Genomic DNA, 17,955 nt, shown 5'->3' on the forward strand with positions numbered 1-17,955 from the left:
GCCAGACCGGGCCGTTTCCGAACCCGGGGTTCGCCAAAGTGTTCTCTGTTCTGGGCGGTCCCGTGCTAAACGGCAGGCGGCCAAAAATTTGACGTTGGCTAAAGGCTTGTCACCGGAACAGGGGCGCGAAAAGGCGAACGATCACGTGACGGTTTTGGCAGGGCAGTTGAGGGGGTTGGCGGCACCCCCCACCCCATCCGTCCCATCGGGGATACCGTAGTTCAACTGGTTCAGCCGTTCCACGGGGACCTTTTTCTGGCCTGTTGTTGTTGTTGCTGTTATGAGGCGTGAATGGCCGCGTCGGAGGCGCATGTTTCATCACACCGGTCCGATTGTTACGTACTCTATCTGCCCCGTATGCTTTGCGCGCGCGTACCTCGTCGGTACGAAAAAGTTCCTGTTCCTGTGGATCTCGCTGTAGGCTAGAAATAAACGGGCTGAGCAAGTTACGAAACCTTTCGGGAGGCACGTTGAATCCTTGGGGCGGTTTTTGTTCGTTTGTATATATTTATCATTTCTTCGGTTTGATAAAGTATGCGGAAGTGGTCCATAACCGCCTCGTTTTCAGAAAAAGAGTCAAATATATGAACAAAATTTTATAACATGTTCCTCAGAAAAAAAAAAAAAAAAGAATTCCGAGATACCACGAAACACCGTGCCATATTTGTGAGAAAATAAGTACGTTCGTTTATTTAGTTAGATTAGGTATACGAATAATAAAAACAATTATTAAACCGCCATTTTTTTTTTGGCAAAAACTATTTATTGTTGAGCGGTCCCTGCCCTAATCTAGCGCTAACAATAAAAAAAGATGCCATTTTTTTCAATATACCATTAATTTTTACAAGTGATTTCCGAAATGTGTTATGGAAAATAAGGCCCGTTCCTCCCGCTCCCAGTAGCGGGCTTCGTTGACAATTTTCAATAATGTTTGCATGTTGTTTTTGTTTTTTTTTTTTTTTTTTAGTTTTGAAAATTTGACATTTTGTCCCATCAGCTAGCTCTACAGTGTGGGCGGAGACTGCGCACTCGGCGATGTGACGAGAAAAAAACAAAAAAAAAACACGGTTCTCCTACTGAAACCCAAATATCTGTTAGGCCATTTTCCCTTTCAAACTATTTCAAACGTTTATCTCGTATTTGTAATTTCATCGCCTCCGTCTTGCCCCCAATCCAAAAATAAAAAAAAAAAAAAAAATCTTTTAATGCTATGTCTGCATCCTGCGAGATAAATCTCAGGTAGGGACATCTCTTTTTGACTATTCCATTCCGGAAGTCTCTTGGACGCACTACGGAAATCCGATGTAACACGCGTGAAGAAGTACCCGTGAACGCCGTGAACAGAAGGAACGGTTCGTGTTTGTTTATTATTTTGCGATTTCAGAACGCAAAGAAAGCTGTTGTGTTTTGAACCCGCAATGCCTCGCGCCGCGTGGTGCAATGTGGGGTTGACGGAGAGCGGGAAGGGGGGGGGGGGGGGTTATGAGTTGTGCGCTCGACGAGTTGGGTACGCTGTACTTGTATCCCGGTCACGTGGCTGTGCATTCTTTTTTCGATCAACTTATTTGCAGCTTTTTACGAGTCACAAAAAAAAAAAAAATGGGTATCATATATTTTGTTAATTTCTAGTATTGAGTGTGTGCCTTCGATTACCTACGACTTTGATTATCTTTGGTGGTTGTGTCTAAACCATAGAAAACGGCACGTGACCACGGAAAAGAGGGTGAGCGCGACTCAAACCGGCCAGTGCTAGTTCTCGATTGGCGGTTTTTCGGGCGGAAAGAAAACGAATTTTGAGCCGCAAATTTTTGTCTGGGTAGTTGGGCTCTTATATGTCATGAACAAATAAAAACCTTGGCGAGCATAAATACTCTGTGAGTGTGGAGAATCGTGTTTTTCGGCCCGGGTAAATAGATTATGCAACCGATAGCGTAACAGACTCTGTGAGGATGTTACGCTAGCGGTTGGGATAGAACGCGAAAGTTTGAGTTCATGAGGTTATCTGTATCAAAAAATAAAGATAATTTTTTTTTGTTGCGTGAGCTATACTGGCCGAGGTTGAGCAGTTTCGCGTGGCTTCCAAAGAAACGTGCTGCGCAGGCGCGAGAAGTAGTGACGTCACACAATGCACAGTTGGCGCGCCGGAACCGCCGCCGTCGCGCGCGCCTCGCCGGTCTGTGCTAGAATAAGTCTGTGCAATCCAGAGGAGTGGCGTCATAGCCGCGGCAGACACACTGGCGCCGCCGCGTGCCCAGCTGTGCGCCTCCGTTGCGCAGTAGCCAAGTCTGACGCTGCATCGGAGCCGCTTGATAGCGCCTCTCATTTTGTGCGCATAAGCTCACGCTACGTATACCCTAAGCGCCTGTAACATATACTTCAGTAAAAAAAAAAAAAATGATAAAAATAATTTTCAGCCAGGAAGAACGCACTATTGTCTTTTTTACTGACAGGTGTTTTTCACGTGTAAATCCCACACGTGTCCACAATGTCAGTTGTTGTTTTGATGATATTAGGCTTAGGTGGACGTCGGCTCATGGAGAAATTTCGTCTATCTGTATTATCTTTCTACGAAGCTCGAGCTTTCCGCGATGCATATGTTTATCTACCTGGACCAAAAAACGCGGTTATCTTTTTTCGAAAACTCCTTGTGAATGAAAATAAATTTCAAGCGGTGAAACGATATCGAAGAAAACAGAACAAAAACATTTATAGCAACGACAAGTAACAGTGCAAACGAGCTGCTTTAAATCTAACGTAACCCTTTCCTCCAAGATTGTATTGTCTGCATCGTTCCTCTCAATATCGAAAAAAAAAAAAAAAAAAATCAAGGAATGCGCACGCGAATAGCGTTTTAATCGCGCGAGCGGCAAGTTCTAGAAGTTCGATATCTGGTCCGGAACTCTAGCGCTACATTTTGACAGAGACTGACCGCTAGGTCACTGCAGTTCGGCGACACATGGTTTATCTCGTGTTGTCAAAGAAAAAGAAAAGAAACACTGTAAATGTTTTTTTTGCGCACACGGCCTTAGTACAATTAGTACCAACAACTCTATGGTACCAACCCACTCGTAAAAACTAACATTTACCGGTTGTGTTGTGTTTTTAAATTGTAATGACGCCACTACTAACCCTTTAAAAAAAATCAACAAACGTAGGAAACAATATTTTTAACTTTTAGAGTTCTGTGTTGTCAAACCCCCTTTTTCCTCTGCTCCTGGTTTATGCGCTCTCGCTTTTTTTTTTTTTTTTTTCTTCAAAACTTTAAAACTTTCTAACCTGTTTCTTTGGAGTTCGTTGGTTGAAAGGAAGATCCGGCATGATGGGAGAGAATCCTATTTTCGGTTAGCAGACGACGGAAAGTGTAACTTAAATAAGTAGATTAACAAAACTGTATTATTTGAATTAGGCGGCCTTTTGTGCCATCTATACAATAACCTATAAAATACAAAAAAGTATAACAAATTTAATTTATTACACAATATATTTGTTTATATATCCATCCCAACACATTAAATGTATTTTGAGCATAATTAATGCCATTTGCGTAATTCGAAACTTTCGTAGCGCCTAGAGCGGGAACGCGGCTAGGAAATGGTGTTTTTGGGCGGCCATTTTTTTCGTGGTCGACATTGGTGTTTGGTGTGTTTCGCAAGACAAAAGAAAGCCTGTGACAAGAACATGGGGCGCAAAAAGAAGAAGCCGGCAAAGCCATGGTGTTGGTATCCTTTCAGCCGACATTTTGAAGTCAATCGGGAAACCTTATTAAAAGTCTGCGCGTGGTTTCGAGCGCGAGTGGCGGCGAACTTGGGAGTGTGGTCATCGCGTCTGAGCAGTTACATCAAGTCGACTTGGTATGCGTAGATGCCGGTTCGTACATGTAAACATTGGGAAATCGTTGGCCGTCGACTGAGTTTTTGGAACTTGTCAGGCGGTACTAGCCTCGAGTTGCGTGAGGCTTTTAATATTCCCAACTTCCAAGTCTCGAAGTTGGCTCGGTCGCTGTGCGCGCAGCAAGTCGACTCATGTGATACATCTAAGCGGTGTTCCGTCAACGTCGATACTTAGACGACCAACTGTACAGACAGCACGCATCAGTGTTGCTTTATCAGCACTTCTTGGAATCATCTGTACTTCATACTGGTCATAAACGGTGCTCAATCGAAATAACTGAGCATTGCAGAGTCGGTCTTGCCCAAGGTTGCTAGATAAATCAGTTGCAGAACTGCCCGTGAACGCCATTTCTATGGACGTTTGCAAGCAGCCGCGCTTCTAGAGCTGGTCTGGCCACCGTGGATAGAAAACGCTTTGGGCGCCAACCTGGAAACTGTGGGTACGTCTCGGCAATTCTTGACCATCAGATGATCAGTGATGTGATTGCTGCGCCAATTGCACCACACTGCGCCAAGGCGCTAACCCTGATACATCCTGCTACATTATGCCGAAATATGAGTAATCTGTGCCAAGCCTGCGCCGAAGGACCAATATCTGTCGCCTTTCAGAACCGAAACTGAACTGAGTACTGTAATTGAGCATGTGAGAGCTAGGTGGTGCAAGCGGCCATCCGACACAAAGTGCCTTGCATCAATCGTCCATCCGGTCTTGCCTGGTTTTTTTCTGCCGTCTCTCGTTTTGTGCTCTTGTCGTCTCGTGAGTCTCGTCTCATAAACGATAAATGCAAGCGTTTGCGGACGCTACGACACTAGCGTGCCGGGTACCAGGCGTGCCGTCATGTTGTGAAACGAAACCACGTTTTTGCGCGGCGGGAGTTACTTTGTGAGCTGAAGCACTCACTCCTGAAAGCAATGATCGTGGAAAAACTATATTTGGTCCCTGCCTTCCAGTCACTGTGATTGCATGACGTTGGGTGTTGCCGTCCCAACATCGCTGCAGATATGGCGCTTTCTAAACTGAAACTTAAGGACCGCCGAAAGGTCATCAACATTCCTGTTCTTGTTTAAATCATACGCTGCTACAAAAATCTCTCTTTAACTCAAAGACTGCTGTGTCGAAATATTGATTACCTAGGCTTCTCTCGGGGGGCTTTCTTTTGCAAGAGACCCCGGTACGTGAAAAGTCTGCTGCGAAAGAAAGTCGGTGAAGAGAAGTGAGCTAAAGCAAAAAAGACAATGTCTGCACGCTGAACCCGCACAGCGCGCTTGTTTGTCTTGAATTCAGTCGTTGCACAAAGCGCTTCAAGAACTTTTTGACCCTGACTCGCAATGTCTTGCATCGATGCGCTTATTTTCTTTTTTTCTGTTTGTTTAGCTTGTGCCTCTCCTGCCGGCCTGGCAAACACTCGCCACTAGACTGTTTTTTGTCGTATGCTGGCCCGTTACATTTTGCGTACGATTTTGGGAACCAGTTTGTGACGGAATAGAGTGGCATGGTTTCGGTTTCGATCGAACAGTCGTCTCCGCTTGCGCGACGAAGCATGCGCAACTGCACGCCTGCCGAAGTTGCCCTTGCGTGCATGCGAACATTATTGCATGACATTTGCAATCCATTACTTTACGTTTGCTTGCTTTTGACGAAAATCTGGCACGTGGGAACCAGTAAAACGGTGGCAAGCGGTTTTTCGGAATTGCTCGGCACTGTACACTTGTGGGATGTCCCAGCAGTAAAAAGACAAGCAGCGAGTTCTGTCACATGTCACATCAGAACACAATAAAACACAACACAATGTGCCCTTCATTTGTCCAGCACCTAAAATGAACATTTTTTTTTATTTTTCTAAGAATATCTGCTTTAAAAGACACTTTTTGCTGCTCCGAAGCACTGTTTTGGCTGCTTTAAAAGCCATGTTTTCTGCTCAAAAACACTGTATTGGCTGTTCGAAAGGCCTCTTTTGCTGCTCCAAAACACTGTTTTGGCTGCTCCAAAAGGTGCTCCAAAACGGCTTAGGCTAATCACATCACTGGATGATTTAACCACACCAGCAGTAAGATGACGGCGCTTAGGTGCTGTGCTTGCAAGCGTCTATACACCATCTCGTGTTTACAAACAAACCCAAGTGCCCCTAGTGGTGTTCATGCGCAATAAACTGTGGGCAAGAAGCGCACAGTCGCCCGTAAACAGAACACTGGAAACCAATATTGTGGCGGTGCGAACCCCTCTGCTCTTTTTCGCATATTCCTATCCGCATATTCGTATCCGCGTAAAATCAAGCGGATACGAATGTGGCGTCACTTTTTTGGTTTAAATATAATTGAAACTCATAAATTTGTGATTATTCTTCATTCTTCGTATCTTCTCATTATAGATGCAATAGCGAGAGTTTAATTTTCGTTAAGAAAAAGAAGCCTAGAACTACTTTTTGTTGCGGAGGGCTTTGTTGCTGTGGCGGTAATGAGGCCCCGGTGGCCTCGACCATGGAGTGTTGTCACGTGCCTTGTTCCGGCGCCCTTATTGCGTCGCGGGGGCCGCAGCTTCCGCGGTTCGCCAAGTTTGTGCGAGACGGAGTATAGGTGCCGCTTAGAGTGACACGCGTTAACGTTGAGGGGGGACTTTCCCAGCATTCCGTAGCACCGAGTCTGGAGCAGTTCACGGGTGGACGAGACGTAAGCTCTGCGAGGTCGATATAGCACCCGTAGGAAAAGCGAAGCCTGTCTATGTTTCCTCCCGTCTTGATCATCAACATAAGGTGGGCATTCCTAACTCTATCACAACCACGTTTTATTCATCTTTCGTTCCCCGTACATCCCAGGAGTGGAACCACCTTCCCCGGTCGATCCCCATTATCACGGACTCTGAGCTCTTTAAAAGTACAATAACTAATTACTTTATTACTGAGTGTGTCTAAATATGTATTATGTTATTTGCATTAACCTTCTTGTTGCTCTCCCCCTCTGTAATGCCTTCGGGCCCTGAGGGTATAATAAATGAAATGAAATGAAATGAAACTGAAAGTCAACTTTTTGTTTGTCCATCATCGAAGCATCTGTAGGCTGCAAAACAAGCTCGGTTTCGATTGAACGCGGGTGTGTAAGCCAGCCTTTCCTTTTGAGTGCGGCGCCAATGCCGTGTCTTTGTCATCTCGCTATGTTTAGCATTCCTTCGCCGCATTCGCAAAGCGATGCCCGGCGATTCGTTTGCCTAAGCCCAAACACTGAGCGGTTCGCGAGTGCCGAACGGTCCTTGACCACCGAACCAGGTACTGCAACCGGGAGTTTGACGACGAGAAGATCCTGATCCAGCACCAGAAGGCAAAGCACTTCAAGTGCCACATCTGCCACAAGAAGCTGTACACAGGGCCTGGCCTGGCCATCCACTGCATGCAGGTACGTACGACTCCTCCGTGTACGCCGTTCCGTCGTCGACGCCGAACAAGACTAGTCGCGATGCAACGGCGCAAAAGTCTGGCGGCATTTTGCGTCGCGCCAGCGGGGACCAAATTGAGGGCGCGTGCCATGGTATTCCGAGGGATAGCGCACCTAAAAGCAAGAGCAAGTCGAGTAGAAATGAGGAGTGGGCAAACCTTCAATGTGATATCAGAAAAACGAAAAAACAAACTATTTTTGTATTTTTTTATTTGCGAAACAAGTTTTCACATTGGGGGGTAGTAGAGCATAAGCAACTGTCCTTGGCCAGCAATATTTGATTATATCCCGCCATAGTTAACTAACCCTAGAATCACTGGATGTTCCCAAAGTACTGAAACTCTCATGCTTGACAACACCAAAATGGCAGCTCAATATATCTTTTTTTTTTCTACTGTGGTCATTGTGACAATTACTGTGAACGGCGTTGGAATTTCTGACCGACTGTTTATGGCATGAAGTTCTGGAAGCATTTCTCGTCAATGTCAGCATTTAGAAAGCATGTTTTATGGGTAAAAACAAACAGAAAAAGTTCTTTTGTAGGTACTTTTATTGGAGATTAGTATGGAATGACAGGGGCGTGATGTTCACACAGTTTTATCTTGCAAGGTTTTACGCCACAATTAATATTGTTTTTATACAACCATGTTTCACCAGTGGTTTCAGGTAGCACGTCCCGGACCTTGGCCAGACTTCCCAATTGTCTCGGATTTTGTGGGACCGTCCCTAGTTTTCAAACAGAGTCCCGACATGCCAGAGTTGGTCTTTCACGTCGATCGCTCACCGCGACCTTAGTCGACAATCGCGAAGAGAGCAAGTGGGGGCCCTGGAGAGAGAGAATTCGACGGGAAACCGGGTGGTCCCTATGAGACTTTGCTTGAAAGACGTTTCGTGGGTCGAAGGACACTTTGACCTTCGATTTGTATAATTTCAAAAAGGAAAATGGACTAGCGCACGCAGGAAAACACGGTTTTCTGTTCTGTGTCCGTAGGCGACGCGGATTAATTCCTGCAGTTTATTGGCCAAAGTCAGAAAATCGTTGCACCGCCCCTCTAAGGTCCCGTTTTCCGCCACGCCCGTGACTGACTGCCATCTGCTTCATTGCAACCCCACTTTTCCTGGCATGGTTCCTCGCTGTCCTGCTGACGCAAGTTTTGGTGGGGACGCCTGGCTTTGCAGGTTCACAAGGAGACCATTGACAAGGTGCCCAATGCGCTGCCCAACAAGAACAGCGTGGACATTGAGATCTACGGCATGGAGGGCATCCCCGAGGAAGACATTCGCGAGCACGAGCGGCAGAAGCAGGACCGAAGTGAGTCTGCAGAGCCCAGAGGGACGGGTGGGACCGGCCAGAGCCTTTTACGCCGAGCGTGGCCAACGGCCGGAGCTCGTAGCCTACTAGAACGGGCGGACTTCGTGATACCACGGGTTGGAGGCTTTTGCTTTGGGCCACTCCCCTCTGCGTACGCTAGTCCAAACTCGCAGTTAGAGGCTGTCTCGTAAACTTGTCAAGTTGTTACTCCTGCAACGGGTCACTGCATCCATTCGTTATTGACTTTAAAAATTTAGAACTTGCGAATAAGCTTTTTCTTTCTAGTCTTAAAGCAGAGTTACGTTTTCTCGAGTGAGCGAGAGCCGGGCAGCTGAGCACGCGGGTGTGCAGCACCTCCCCTAGATGCCGTCCTTCGCGGCGCAGAACTTTGGCCGCAGTCATTTTTGAGATGCGACGGTGAAAGTGTCGAAAGTATGTTTTCAAGGCAAGAGAAACGAATGAAAGATTGTATAATTTTAGGAAATTGTAGCAAATGAGGAAACCTCGAGCCGTCAGTTGCGTGCGCGACGCCAAAGACACTTACGTCAACATGAAACACTTTTGTTGCGATGCTACGTCACCGCATTCTAGGTGTGCCTAGTTAGGAGCTAATACGAAATTCGATAACACAGTGGGGTGGAGGTAACGTCCCATTGTCACGTTCCATTTCCTCCCTGTCAAACTCCCAGCCGTGCCGTCTTGGTCGGCATTTTCGAAAGAATGCCAGACTCTCCCAGCGTAAACGGCTCTGGTATCGACTATTGAAGGGGCCCTTCGGAACGTTCTGCGATGGTCTATTTATGGCGGTAGCTCAATCTACAGGCCCTAAGGATCCTAAAAATCATAAAATTACGGTCATGCGCGGCGGATTTCCCTATTAAAATTGCTATCAAAGTCCCCGGCACGCCCCCCTTTCTGAGATGACCCCGGAAAACGGGAGGGGCATCTCTTTACGTGTCAGCCAATAGCAAGCGAATGATTCCGGCGTCACTGCGCGCCACCAACGTGGCTGACTACCGACTCGCGGAGGAATCTCTCCGGACTTTGTGCTCGGCAGTCGTCGTTCGTCGCACCGCACTGTCGCGCTGCTACTGCAATACGCAGTCGCATTCCACAGATGACAAGGAAAAGTTTGACTCGTTGACGTGGAAGGATCGCAAAGCTGGCTTCGGAGTCGGGATCCACGGGAAAAAGGAACACGTGTCCCGCAAACGCACGCCTGCAGACGCCCCGGGAGGCAGACGAGCCGATGCGCCGACGCATCACCCCCTAGCAACAAGCTTGCAAGGAGAAAACACAGTTCGCTGGTTTTGGAGCGATAATTGCGGACTATGTTTCCCGCACCACAATCAGTTTACGTTTTTCTCAAACTCTAAATTACAACAAGCTTAAAAAGTGTTGCAATAATAATGTTCGCATTCACCGCGAGATGCAGCATTTCCATTGATCAAGTTTTAGCGATGGGCAAGGAATGGGGGATTGTCTTCCAAGAGAAAATAGTCCTGATATATTTCTTTTGCCATCTGCTTAATAAACACTTTTGTAGTCTAAAACTTTGTATACATATTAGCTTGCACCTATTACGCAATATAACAACATAAACAGACGATCGCAGAAAGCTCCGGAGGGCCCCTTTAAGCGCGAAACACGTGTATGACGAAACCGTCTGATCCGTCGTCCGACCAGGCAATACGATGGTTGGAGGCGAGGGTTTTCAACGCTCTCCGATGCTACGAAAACCCTCACCCCCAAGGTCATTCCGGCAGTCCGCACGTCGGATTGGAAGGTTTCGTCGTACATGTGTTTCACGCTTTAGCGGTGAGACGTTTCGTTGGCACTTGCCTGCAGTTCCCACCCGTGGCGTCACAACCGGGATTCGCCTTGCCGTAACGTCACGAGTGTGCGATCCTGGCCGCTAATTATCGGTTGCAGTGATGGAAGCGCCGTGCCATTTGCACCAAGTTGTACCAAGAATGAAGGTTTGCCACATCTTGCGCCAGAGTGCCATTTCTGCTAAGAATTGTGCCACTCCTGCGCCAAAACAGGCTTAAGCGAAGTGGAAAATAGATACATATTTAATGTTGGTCGACCCTACTGTGCAAAGCAAACGTATAGTTTGCTTCATTTTGCGTCAGGTGTACTAGAACCCATACCTGCAATAAAGTTTATTCATTCATTCATTCCCGCGTCAGAGAACGGACAAAGGCTCGAACACGTACGACCATGAGCACACATACTAAAAGTGCAAGTCACGGGGCATTCGCCGCACTTGATTCGTTTAGCCGACAAAAGACCACACGCAGGAGGATTGACGAATGCCATGATGTCGGAAATTATGGCTTGTACTTAATGCAGACATACTTTCTTTGATCTCGATTGTAGGTCGATCTTCGAGTTACGAAGCTACTATAAGAAAGAAAGAAAAAAAAAAAAAAAAGGTGTGGGTCTATGTTTGAATAAGTAAAGTAGTCGAGTAGTTCCCGTGCAGCTGTCGATCAAAAGAGCAGCAAACTTTGACTTCACTCCGGTTCCGACGCTGCTCAAGAACGTCGTCGCTTTTAAAGCACGGGTGTAGGTTTTCATGATATTTGTGGGTGGTTGTTTTTTTGCAGTTTATAATATTAAAGTCTCGAGTTTGGTAGGTTCACAAAACTTGGGGAACACATTTTTATTGATAGTCATGTTAGCGGATATGCTGGTTTTTGTTCCCATTTTACAGAAATCATATTTACGGGCTAAATAAACTACTGGGTATAAAAGTGGGAGGGGAGAGGTTTTAATCCGAACTGAAGTGTTGCACTATGATTCATTCTTTATCAATTTGTTTAGTACCCATTGAGAATGGAACCTACTTTTAGAAGAACCTTATTCCTAAAAAGAAGGCTGTTTTTCGTGCCCCATCTAGTTACGAAAAGTAATAAGTAATATGCTCCAGTATCAAAGAGGAACACAGTCATTAAAAAAAATAAACGCATTTTGCGATGCAATGCATTTTTTTTTTTATTTACAAGTGATGTTGTAACAGACGTTAGCATCTGCTCCAAAAGTATCAATGGCTGGTCCAAACTGATATTTTGCTGGCTACACAACCTGCTACAGAAAATCAAATGCTGCTTCCATCACTGCGGTTGCGAACAAGAAGTTTGACGGTGTGTGTAAATAGCAAAGTGCAAGCTTGGAATCATCTCGTCGCAAACTCAAACCAACGCCGTCGAAGTCAGATGTTATTCTAATTTTCTTAGATGAAATCAATATTAATTCCACTCGTGGTAAGCGTTTGGCCGATCGTGGAATTCCGGCCATTGCAACTTTTTGAGTCACGCATGTCGCCGATACCCTTTTATCGAGCACCCTCCACTTTAAAATTTTTACCCCAAGCTCTGTAGTTTTCTATGGTGCTCAGCAAGCTTTTAATTTGAACCGCATCATTCATTAAAAAGTTAACGAACATATTTTAGTTAAATAGGCGACTGACCGTGACGAGCAGCCCCCTGTATTCTGTCCCTTGGCTGTACAACCCACCTGCACGAACTGCATCAGCGTAGATTTCACGCCTTTTTTAGAAATAAAAATGTAAAGCCTAAAAAAGTAGTTTAATTGGCCTTTATAGGTGTGACTTATGTACCAACCTTAATCTGAAAACAGACGTTTATAGGAAAGTCCGACTTATCAACCGTAAAATACGGTACTCAATAATTTCTTAAAAAAGTTTTTATAATAATGCAGCTCACTCCAGGTCTGAAGGGGTTAAGCATTGGCGCATTGTCCCGTTTTTTAAGACTCCGGAGACGAGCGCGAGGAGGAACGGCCTGCCAAGGCCCAGCCCCAACAGCAGCAGCAGCAGCAGCAGCAACAACAACAGCCGCAACAGCATCAACAGCCGCAACAGCAGCATCAGCAGCAACAGGCAGCGGCAGCCCTGGCGGCGGCGTCGATGGTCCCGGCAGCGGCGTCGATGGTCCCAGCGGGGGCCCTTGGAGGCCACCCGATGAGCATGGCCGCCCTGATGCAGGGGGCGGGGCACCACATGGGGCTGGCACCCCACCCGGGCATGGCCCACATGGGCATGCCCCCCTTCGGACACCCCATGCACCCCCACCACCCCATGGCACACCTCGGCCCCCACATGGGCCACCTGGGTGAGTGGGCACCTCTGTAGGCGCTGCGTGCTCAGTCAATCAGTCGGGTTTCAGTAGCGGTACGCTACTGAAACACGACCGCTTGACGACGTCACAAAGGTGTCACTCTGTCGACAACCGCGACCTTAGCACGTTCCGAACAACACAGCAATTTGAACAGCTAGAACCATGCTTAGCCAGCTCTGAAGATTCACTCCTATTTTTTTCCGTACACTTGTGTTTGCATAACCTATCATTGAGACACCTAGCAGTCTGACCTATGGGTACATAGCCAGCACCACATCTCACACGGATTTCACGAACAACTCCAAGGTTACAAGCCACCGACGGTTCTCTCTGCTTCTTGCTGCACTTTACACTTTTTTGACGAAAAGGGCCTTGAACTGTCCAAACAAAAATTTGGTTCTCGCAAACGCCTTTAGGTTATAGGAAACTGTATGGGAGTAAGGCAGGCGGTATGTAAACCAGCATGAGAGCTTTATTGCAGCTGACTTGGGGGACCGTGTATGCGAGTTTACCGAAGGCGTCTGGCGGACAACCTTGTTCTGATGCTTGCTTTGTCGTGTTTCAGGAATGGGTCCCCCCTTCATGGGTCCAGGGTGAGTACGCTTCGTCCGACGACGTGCACGCATCAGGGTTCCTTTGTGCAAAGTATCACCGCTTAGTATAATGCGTAAGTAGGGGAAAAAACTACGAGAAACCCCGATGGTATTTTTAATGTGGAACGCGTTTGGGGACCGGGATCGCGGAGGAAAGTGTGACTTGATGTCACAGTAAAACCTTCACAAAAAACTGTCACACGCTCGCGTAATTTAGCGGACAGCGTTCACGTGACGTCTTTAGCACGAGTCGCACAACATTGTGACCTCACGTAACACTGCGTGACGTGACACCGCGTTCGTGTTGCACTGCCCCAGTCTCCAGACTTTATCTGTAGGATTGAAATTCGCTAATCTTTTTTTTTACGTTCATTCACTAAGGATGAACAAACTTGGGCGGCCTTTCCGGCAGTTGTTCCTTTTTCCGCCGTGGCCGATGCGTGAATTTTCATAAGTTCTACTTAGGCAAAACAGAGTTTTGCGGCGATGAGTTGATTGTTTTCGTAAGTAATTAACGCTTTTTTTTTCGTTATTGTTGTTCGTGCACTGAAATTTAAAAGCATGCAATATCACGAAAAGCCAAGGGGGGTGGGGGGGATATCTTATATTTTTGACGAGCTGCTAAGTAGCGGAGTTTGGGAACCGCGATTTACAGTGCATGCCGAGAACACTCGACCCCTTCCCGGGTTCCTCGCAGGGGAATGCACCCAGGGGCAATGCCAATGATGGGGGGACTGCTGCCACCTCAACCCCAGGTGGCACCAGCGCCGGCCAAGCCGCTCTTCCCCGCTGCTCAGGTGGGTGGCACAATCAGATTCAGTTTGCTCGGTTTTCAAACGTCTGTGCATTGCAACGCCATATGACACCCTCGGTTGGCAGGCCCTTGCGGACGTCTGCCAATTCGAAGTCTCTTTTTGACTCCGACATTGGCGGTGTCATGGTCAGTCATTGGCGCTGTGGGACGCTATGTTGATCGTCTAACTCGGCTAGAGCTACATCGAATGAGCTACCAAACTTCGCTAAAGCGTCACGACGGGTCAAAAAGAGGATCTCGCGTGCGGACAGTTATGACAAGAAAGGTCCAGTTGACTTGCCGCTACGTTTTGAGTCATTTTCTTAGATTGAGTTTGTCTTAGGCATTGCGTCCATGTTCCACGATGAGTGCACAATTGTCTTCGGCTCCACTTTTGCACTTTTGTTTGCCTCGTCAATGGGCGCCTTTACCTCGGGAGGCTATCGAGTCTTGCGTGTCGTCCCTTCTTCCAGATAATTTCTGAAAGCAACGAACTAGGGGACTGTAGAAGACAAATTGTTAGGGCATTGCGGTAGATTTTCTTTTTAGAAGAACAAACGTCGCCGGAGCCTGTGCAGCATCTCCGACCATACTAGTGTTCCTCTAACCGAGACCGGGTCCTCCAGGCCCGCGTGCCCCCTCAGGCGGTGACGACCTCGGCCCCGCCGGCAGCGGCCCCCAAGCCCACCTTCCCGGCCTACAGCACCTCATCCCCCGGCACTCCATCGGGTATGTGCCATTGGTGTGACGTCACATGTCGAGCGACTTGCGACTTCATTGGGCAGTCTAGAAAGTGTGGTATTTTGCACGTGCCCGAGCCCTCGCAGAGATGAATGCGATGAAATACAGCCTCGGTAAACACGGACGAAGAACGAGGAAGGAACGTCCGTGTTTACCGAGCCTGTATTTAAATATTTCTCGTTCTTCGTTCATGCTTACTGAGGCTGCATTTCGTCGCGTTTGACTGTTACCACCTGGCGCATATCACGACCCCTTGCAGAGACAAGTTCTGGGACCAGCAAGGCGGTTGTGTCGGCACCGCCGGACATCAAGAAGCCCACTCTGATTGCATCTGCGGGGGCGTCGAGCAGAATAGTGCACCCCGAGGAGGACATCTCGCTGGTAAGTCGTCGGGAGCATGAAGTTCATCCAATAACCTAAAGGCAAAGATCTCACGCATCGACTTCGGAACGGTGAGACAATCACAATTTCAGCTTGTGTCCAATCTCGCTTCGCCGTGGTGCTCGATTCGTAGCGGACGGTCAACTTTTCTTTCCGATCTGTTAGCAAACAAGGTACGGTTTTTTCTTCTTTCCGCGAATGGCGCTTTGAAGCAGACAAATGCGTTCCTCACTCGTGCCAACGGACAGGCGGTCTACGAGCCTTACCTCGGCACGCTCCGCGTGACGCAAATTAGATTTTGCTCTTGCGGCGATCAAAATTGGAGAGCAACGTCAGGCCCCCCCTCCCCTCTTTATTTTTTTGGAAAGACCGGATTCGAGAGACTGAGTTGCGGGCGTGTCGTTTGGTCGGCAAGTGTATTGGGTTGCCGGCAAGGCGTGTTCGATCGGACAGGACCGTAACGGCGCCTCGCGTTTGCAGGAGGAGCGGCGTCTCCGGCTCCCTCCCTACCAGGCATCAGAGGACAGCTCACCCAAGCCCACCGCCGTCAATGGGGTGCCACCCATGCGCACCCCAGCACCCCTGCCCCCAGGTGAGAGCTGCCACCTCGGCCACCCCCCTCCTTCCTCTTACCTTCCCCGGGCAGCACGCCGGAAAAACGTCCAACTTGGCCCGAGTTTGAAAATACGGGGGCCCGATCCGGGCCTAGCAAGGTTCCACTCCGAGGCGTTGGTCGGGGCTGAAGTAGTTTTCCATGGCATTGCTCTGGTTCACCCCACAATTGCCAAAGTGCCAGACATGATCCAAAAATGCCAAGGACCAATTGAAAGAGAACCCGAATTCCGGCATTGCTTCGGGAACTGAGAGCCAAAGAAGCAGGGCGACAACCAAGCAGCCAGGTAGTGAAGCCCAAGTCGGGCTTGGGTTTTTGTTTGGCAGTTTAGGGCAAGGATACCCAGGCTCGGGCAAAAAACGTCAAGTTCAGTCATACTTGGACCTTTTCTTGCGTTTTCGGGGCCCTAAATTGCTAGACAAAATCCAAAAATTGGCCCAAAAAAACCTTCTTACCCTGGTCACTTTTTTTTTTGCGGCACTACAATTAGCAGAATCTACCAAAATTCAGAGTGAGGCAAAGGAAATTTAATGTTTCCCAAGGAAACAAAACCGCCATGCCTGAATGTGGTATATCGGAAGCAATACTACCTACAAGGCAAGGCCTTTGCACTAAAGGTGAATGTGGCAGACGCCGTTGAACGACTTGGCCGGACGCGGCCCACCGGAAGTGCAGAGACGTCTGGTGACACCGCCCTTGTTGGCTCTTGCAGCCGGCCTGGCACCCGGAGCGCCGCCTGGGGTGCCCGTGCGCCATCCCGGCACGGCCGCAATGGCGTTCCCGCCGATGGTGGCGCCCCCCATGATGCCCCCGCGGCCCTTCTAGCGCACACCCCACCCCCTTCCGCCGGGGTCGACGAAGGCGTCGTTGTGCTGGACCAGATAAGTGTGTTGTTTGTGGCCGGCACGGGCGGGGCTCTCTCCGGAAGTACCGTAAGTGGGCCGTCCCAGGGAGAGAATAAAGCGTGTCTGTACCCCGGCTCTGCGCTCTCTCTGTGCTCCAGCAAAGGTAAAGGCGGCCGCGAGTGGCAAGAAGCGGGGGACAGCGCAAGGGATTTGGGGGGTGGGCCTCCGACACTCCACTGCACGATCGTCTGCGGGGAGCCGCCACTCCGTTGCCCAATGCGGGGACGGGGCTTTGGGGGGTGGGGCAGATGCAATAGACCTTTCGCCAAATTATCCGAGCCTGTGTTTGACGAAATGTCAGAAACCGGGTCAGAAACTCGAAGAGTGCAAACTCTGCCTCTTTGCAGCGGAGTCGACAAAAACTAAGTACAGTTCGCAGCTCGACGTTGAGCCATAACTGAGAGTAGGAGTGTCTAAGCTCTGCTCTTGTGTTGACAAACTGCGGTCTGATTCGAGCAAGTTCGCTGCAGTCATTAGGTACAGTCATTCCCGATAGCGTACGTCTTTTTTTTGTTGTGGTGGTTCCGATTCACTGATCGCATTAACCGTAGACTAAAGCTCGGGCATCGAATCTCAAGTTTTACGATTCAAGCACCGAAACTATGAAGCTTGTGGCATTGCAGAAAGCCAGAGCAGGGGGTTGCAAAACAATATTTAATGTTTTCGATGGGTCGCGGGTTAACGTGAGTTTGGGAGGCGTTGACCAAAGCGTCCAGGAGTACGCCGAGAACAAAGATACATGCGCCGCCGCGCGCTTGCCTTGTTTGTCCTAGAGATTCGTAGTAAATGACGCGTTTCTTATTTAGGGGTTCTAGCTGGGGCCGCTGGATTTCCGTGGGGTGCGAAGGTTGTCCTACACAGACTTACCGTTGCTCAAAGGTGCGAGTGTCTGATTGATGTCTTCAAAACAAACGCTGTTCCATAGAGATTTTGGAGCCAGGATGCGTTTACTTTCGAGTAGTTAATCGTGAATTCACGTTGGAGGCTCGGAAGTCGCTGGTGATTCAAAGTTGACATTGAAAGTGAAGGCGATGCACCAAGCAGTGTGAAGTGTTCCTGCATGTTTCGGCCGGACGTCTGCGTAAGGTCTATGAAGCTCGGCTGACACCCGTGGCTTTACTTCGCCTTCCAACTAATTAATGAGTGCTATTCCCTC

General features: G+C 48.4%; 1 protein-coding gene across 1 annotated transcript; it reads left to right on the forward strand.

The window, feature by feature from the left end:
- Window positions 1–3,592: 3,592 nt before the first annotated feature.
- On the forward strand, window positions 3,593–16,874 carry LOC8032396 (BUB3-interacting and GLEBS motif-containing protein ZNF207). Its single transcript, XM_029970668.3, has 10 exons — window positions 3,593–3,719; window positions 7,151–7,277; window positions 8,496–8,628; window positions 12,408–12,767; window positions 13,339–13,366; window positions 14,064–14,163; window positions 14,786–14,888; window positions 15,160–15,281; window positions 15,762–15,873; window positions 16,607–16,874. Exons 1-10 carry the CDS (start codon window positions 3,679–3,681, stop codon window positions 16,717–16,719), a joined length of 1,239 nt encoding a protein of 412 aa, XP_029826528.2. The 5' UTR covers window positions 3,593–3,678; the 3' UTR covers window positions 16,720–16,874.
- The last annotated feature ends 1,081 nt before the right edge of the window (window positions 16,875–17,955 follow it).

Source organism: Ixodes scapularis, unplaced genomic scaffold (assembly GCF_016920785.2).
Source record: "Ixodes scapularis isolate PalLabHiFi unplaced genomic scaffold, ASM1692078v2 PGA_scaffold6__148_contigs__length_123643588, whole genome shotgun sequence".
Taxonomy (NCBI): domain Eukaryota; kingdom Metazoa; phylum Arthropoda; class Arachnida; order Ixodida; family Ixodidae; genus Ixodes; species Ixodes scapularis.

What these genes read in the sequence shown, in the direction of transcription:
- LOC8032396 (XM_029970668.3), top strand. Translation starts at nt 3,679, where the DNA reads ATGGGGCGCAAAAAGAAGAAGCCGGCAAAGCCATGGTGTTG. An exon ending in CCCCCACATGGGCCACCTGG is followed by an intron (nt 12,768 to 13,338) that starts GTGAGTGGGCAC and finishes GTCGTGTTTCAG; the next exon opens with GAATGGGTCCCCCCTTCATG. An exon ending in CCCCCCTTCATGGGTCCAGG is followed by an intron (nt 13,367 to 14,063) that starts GTGAGTACGCTT and finishes GGTTCCTCGCAG; the next exon opens with GGGAATGCACCCAGGGGCAA.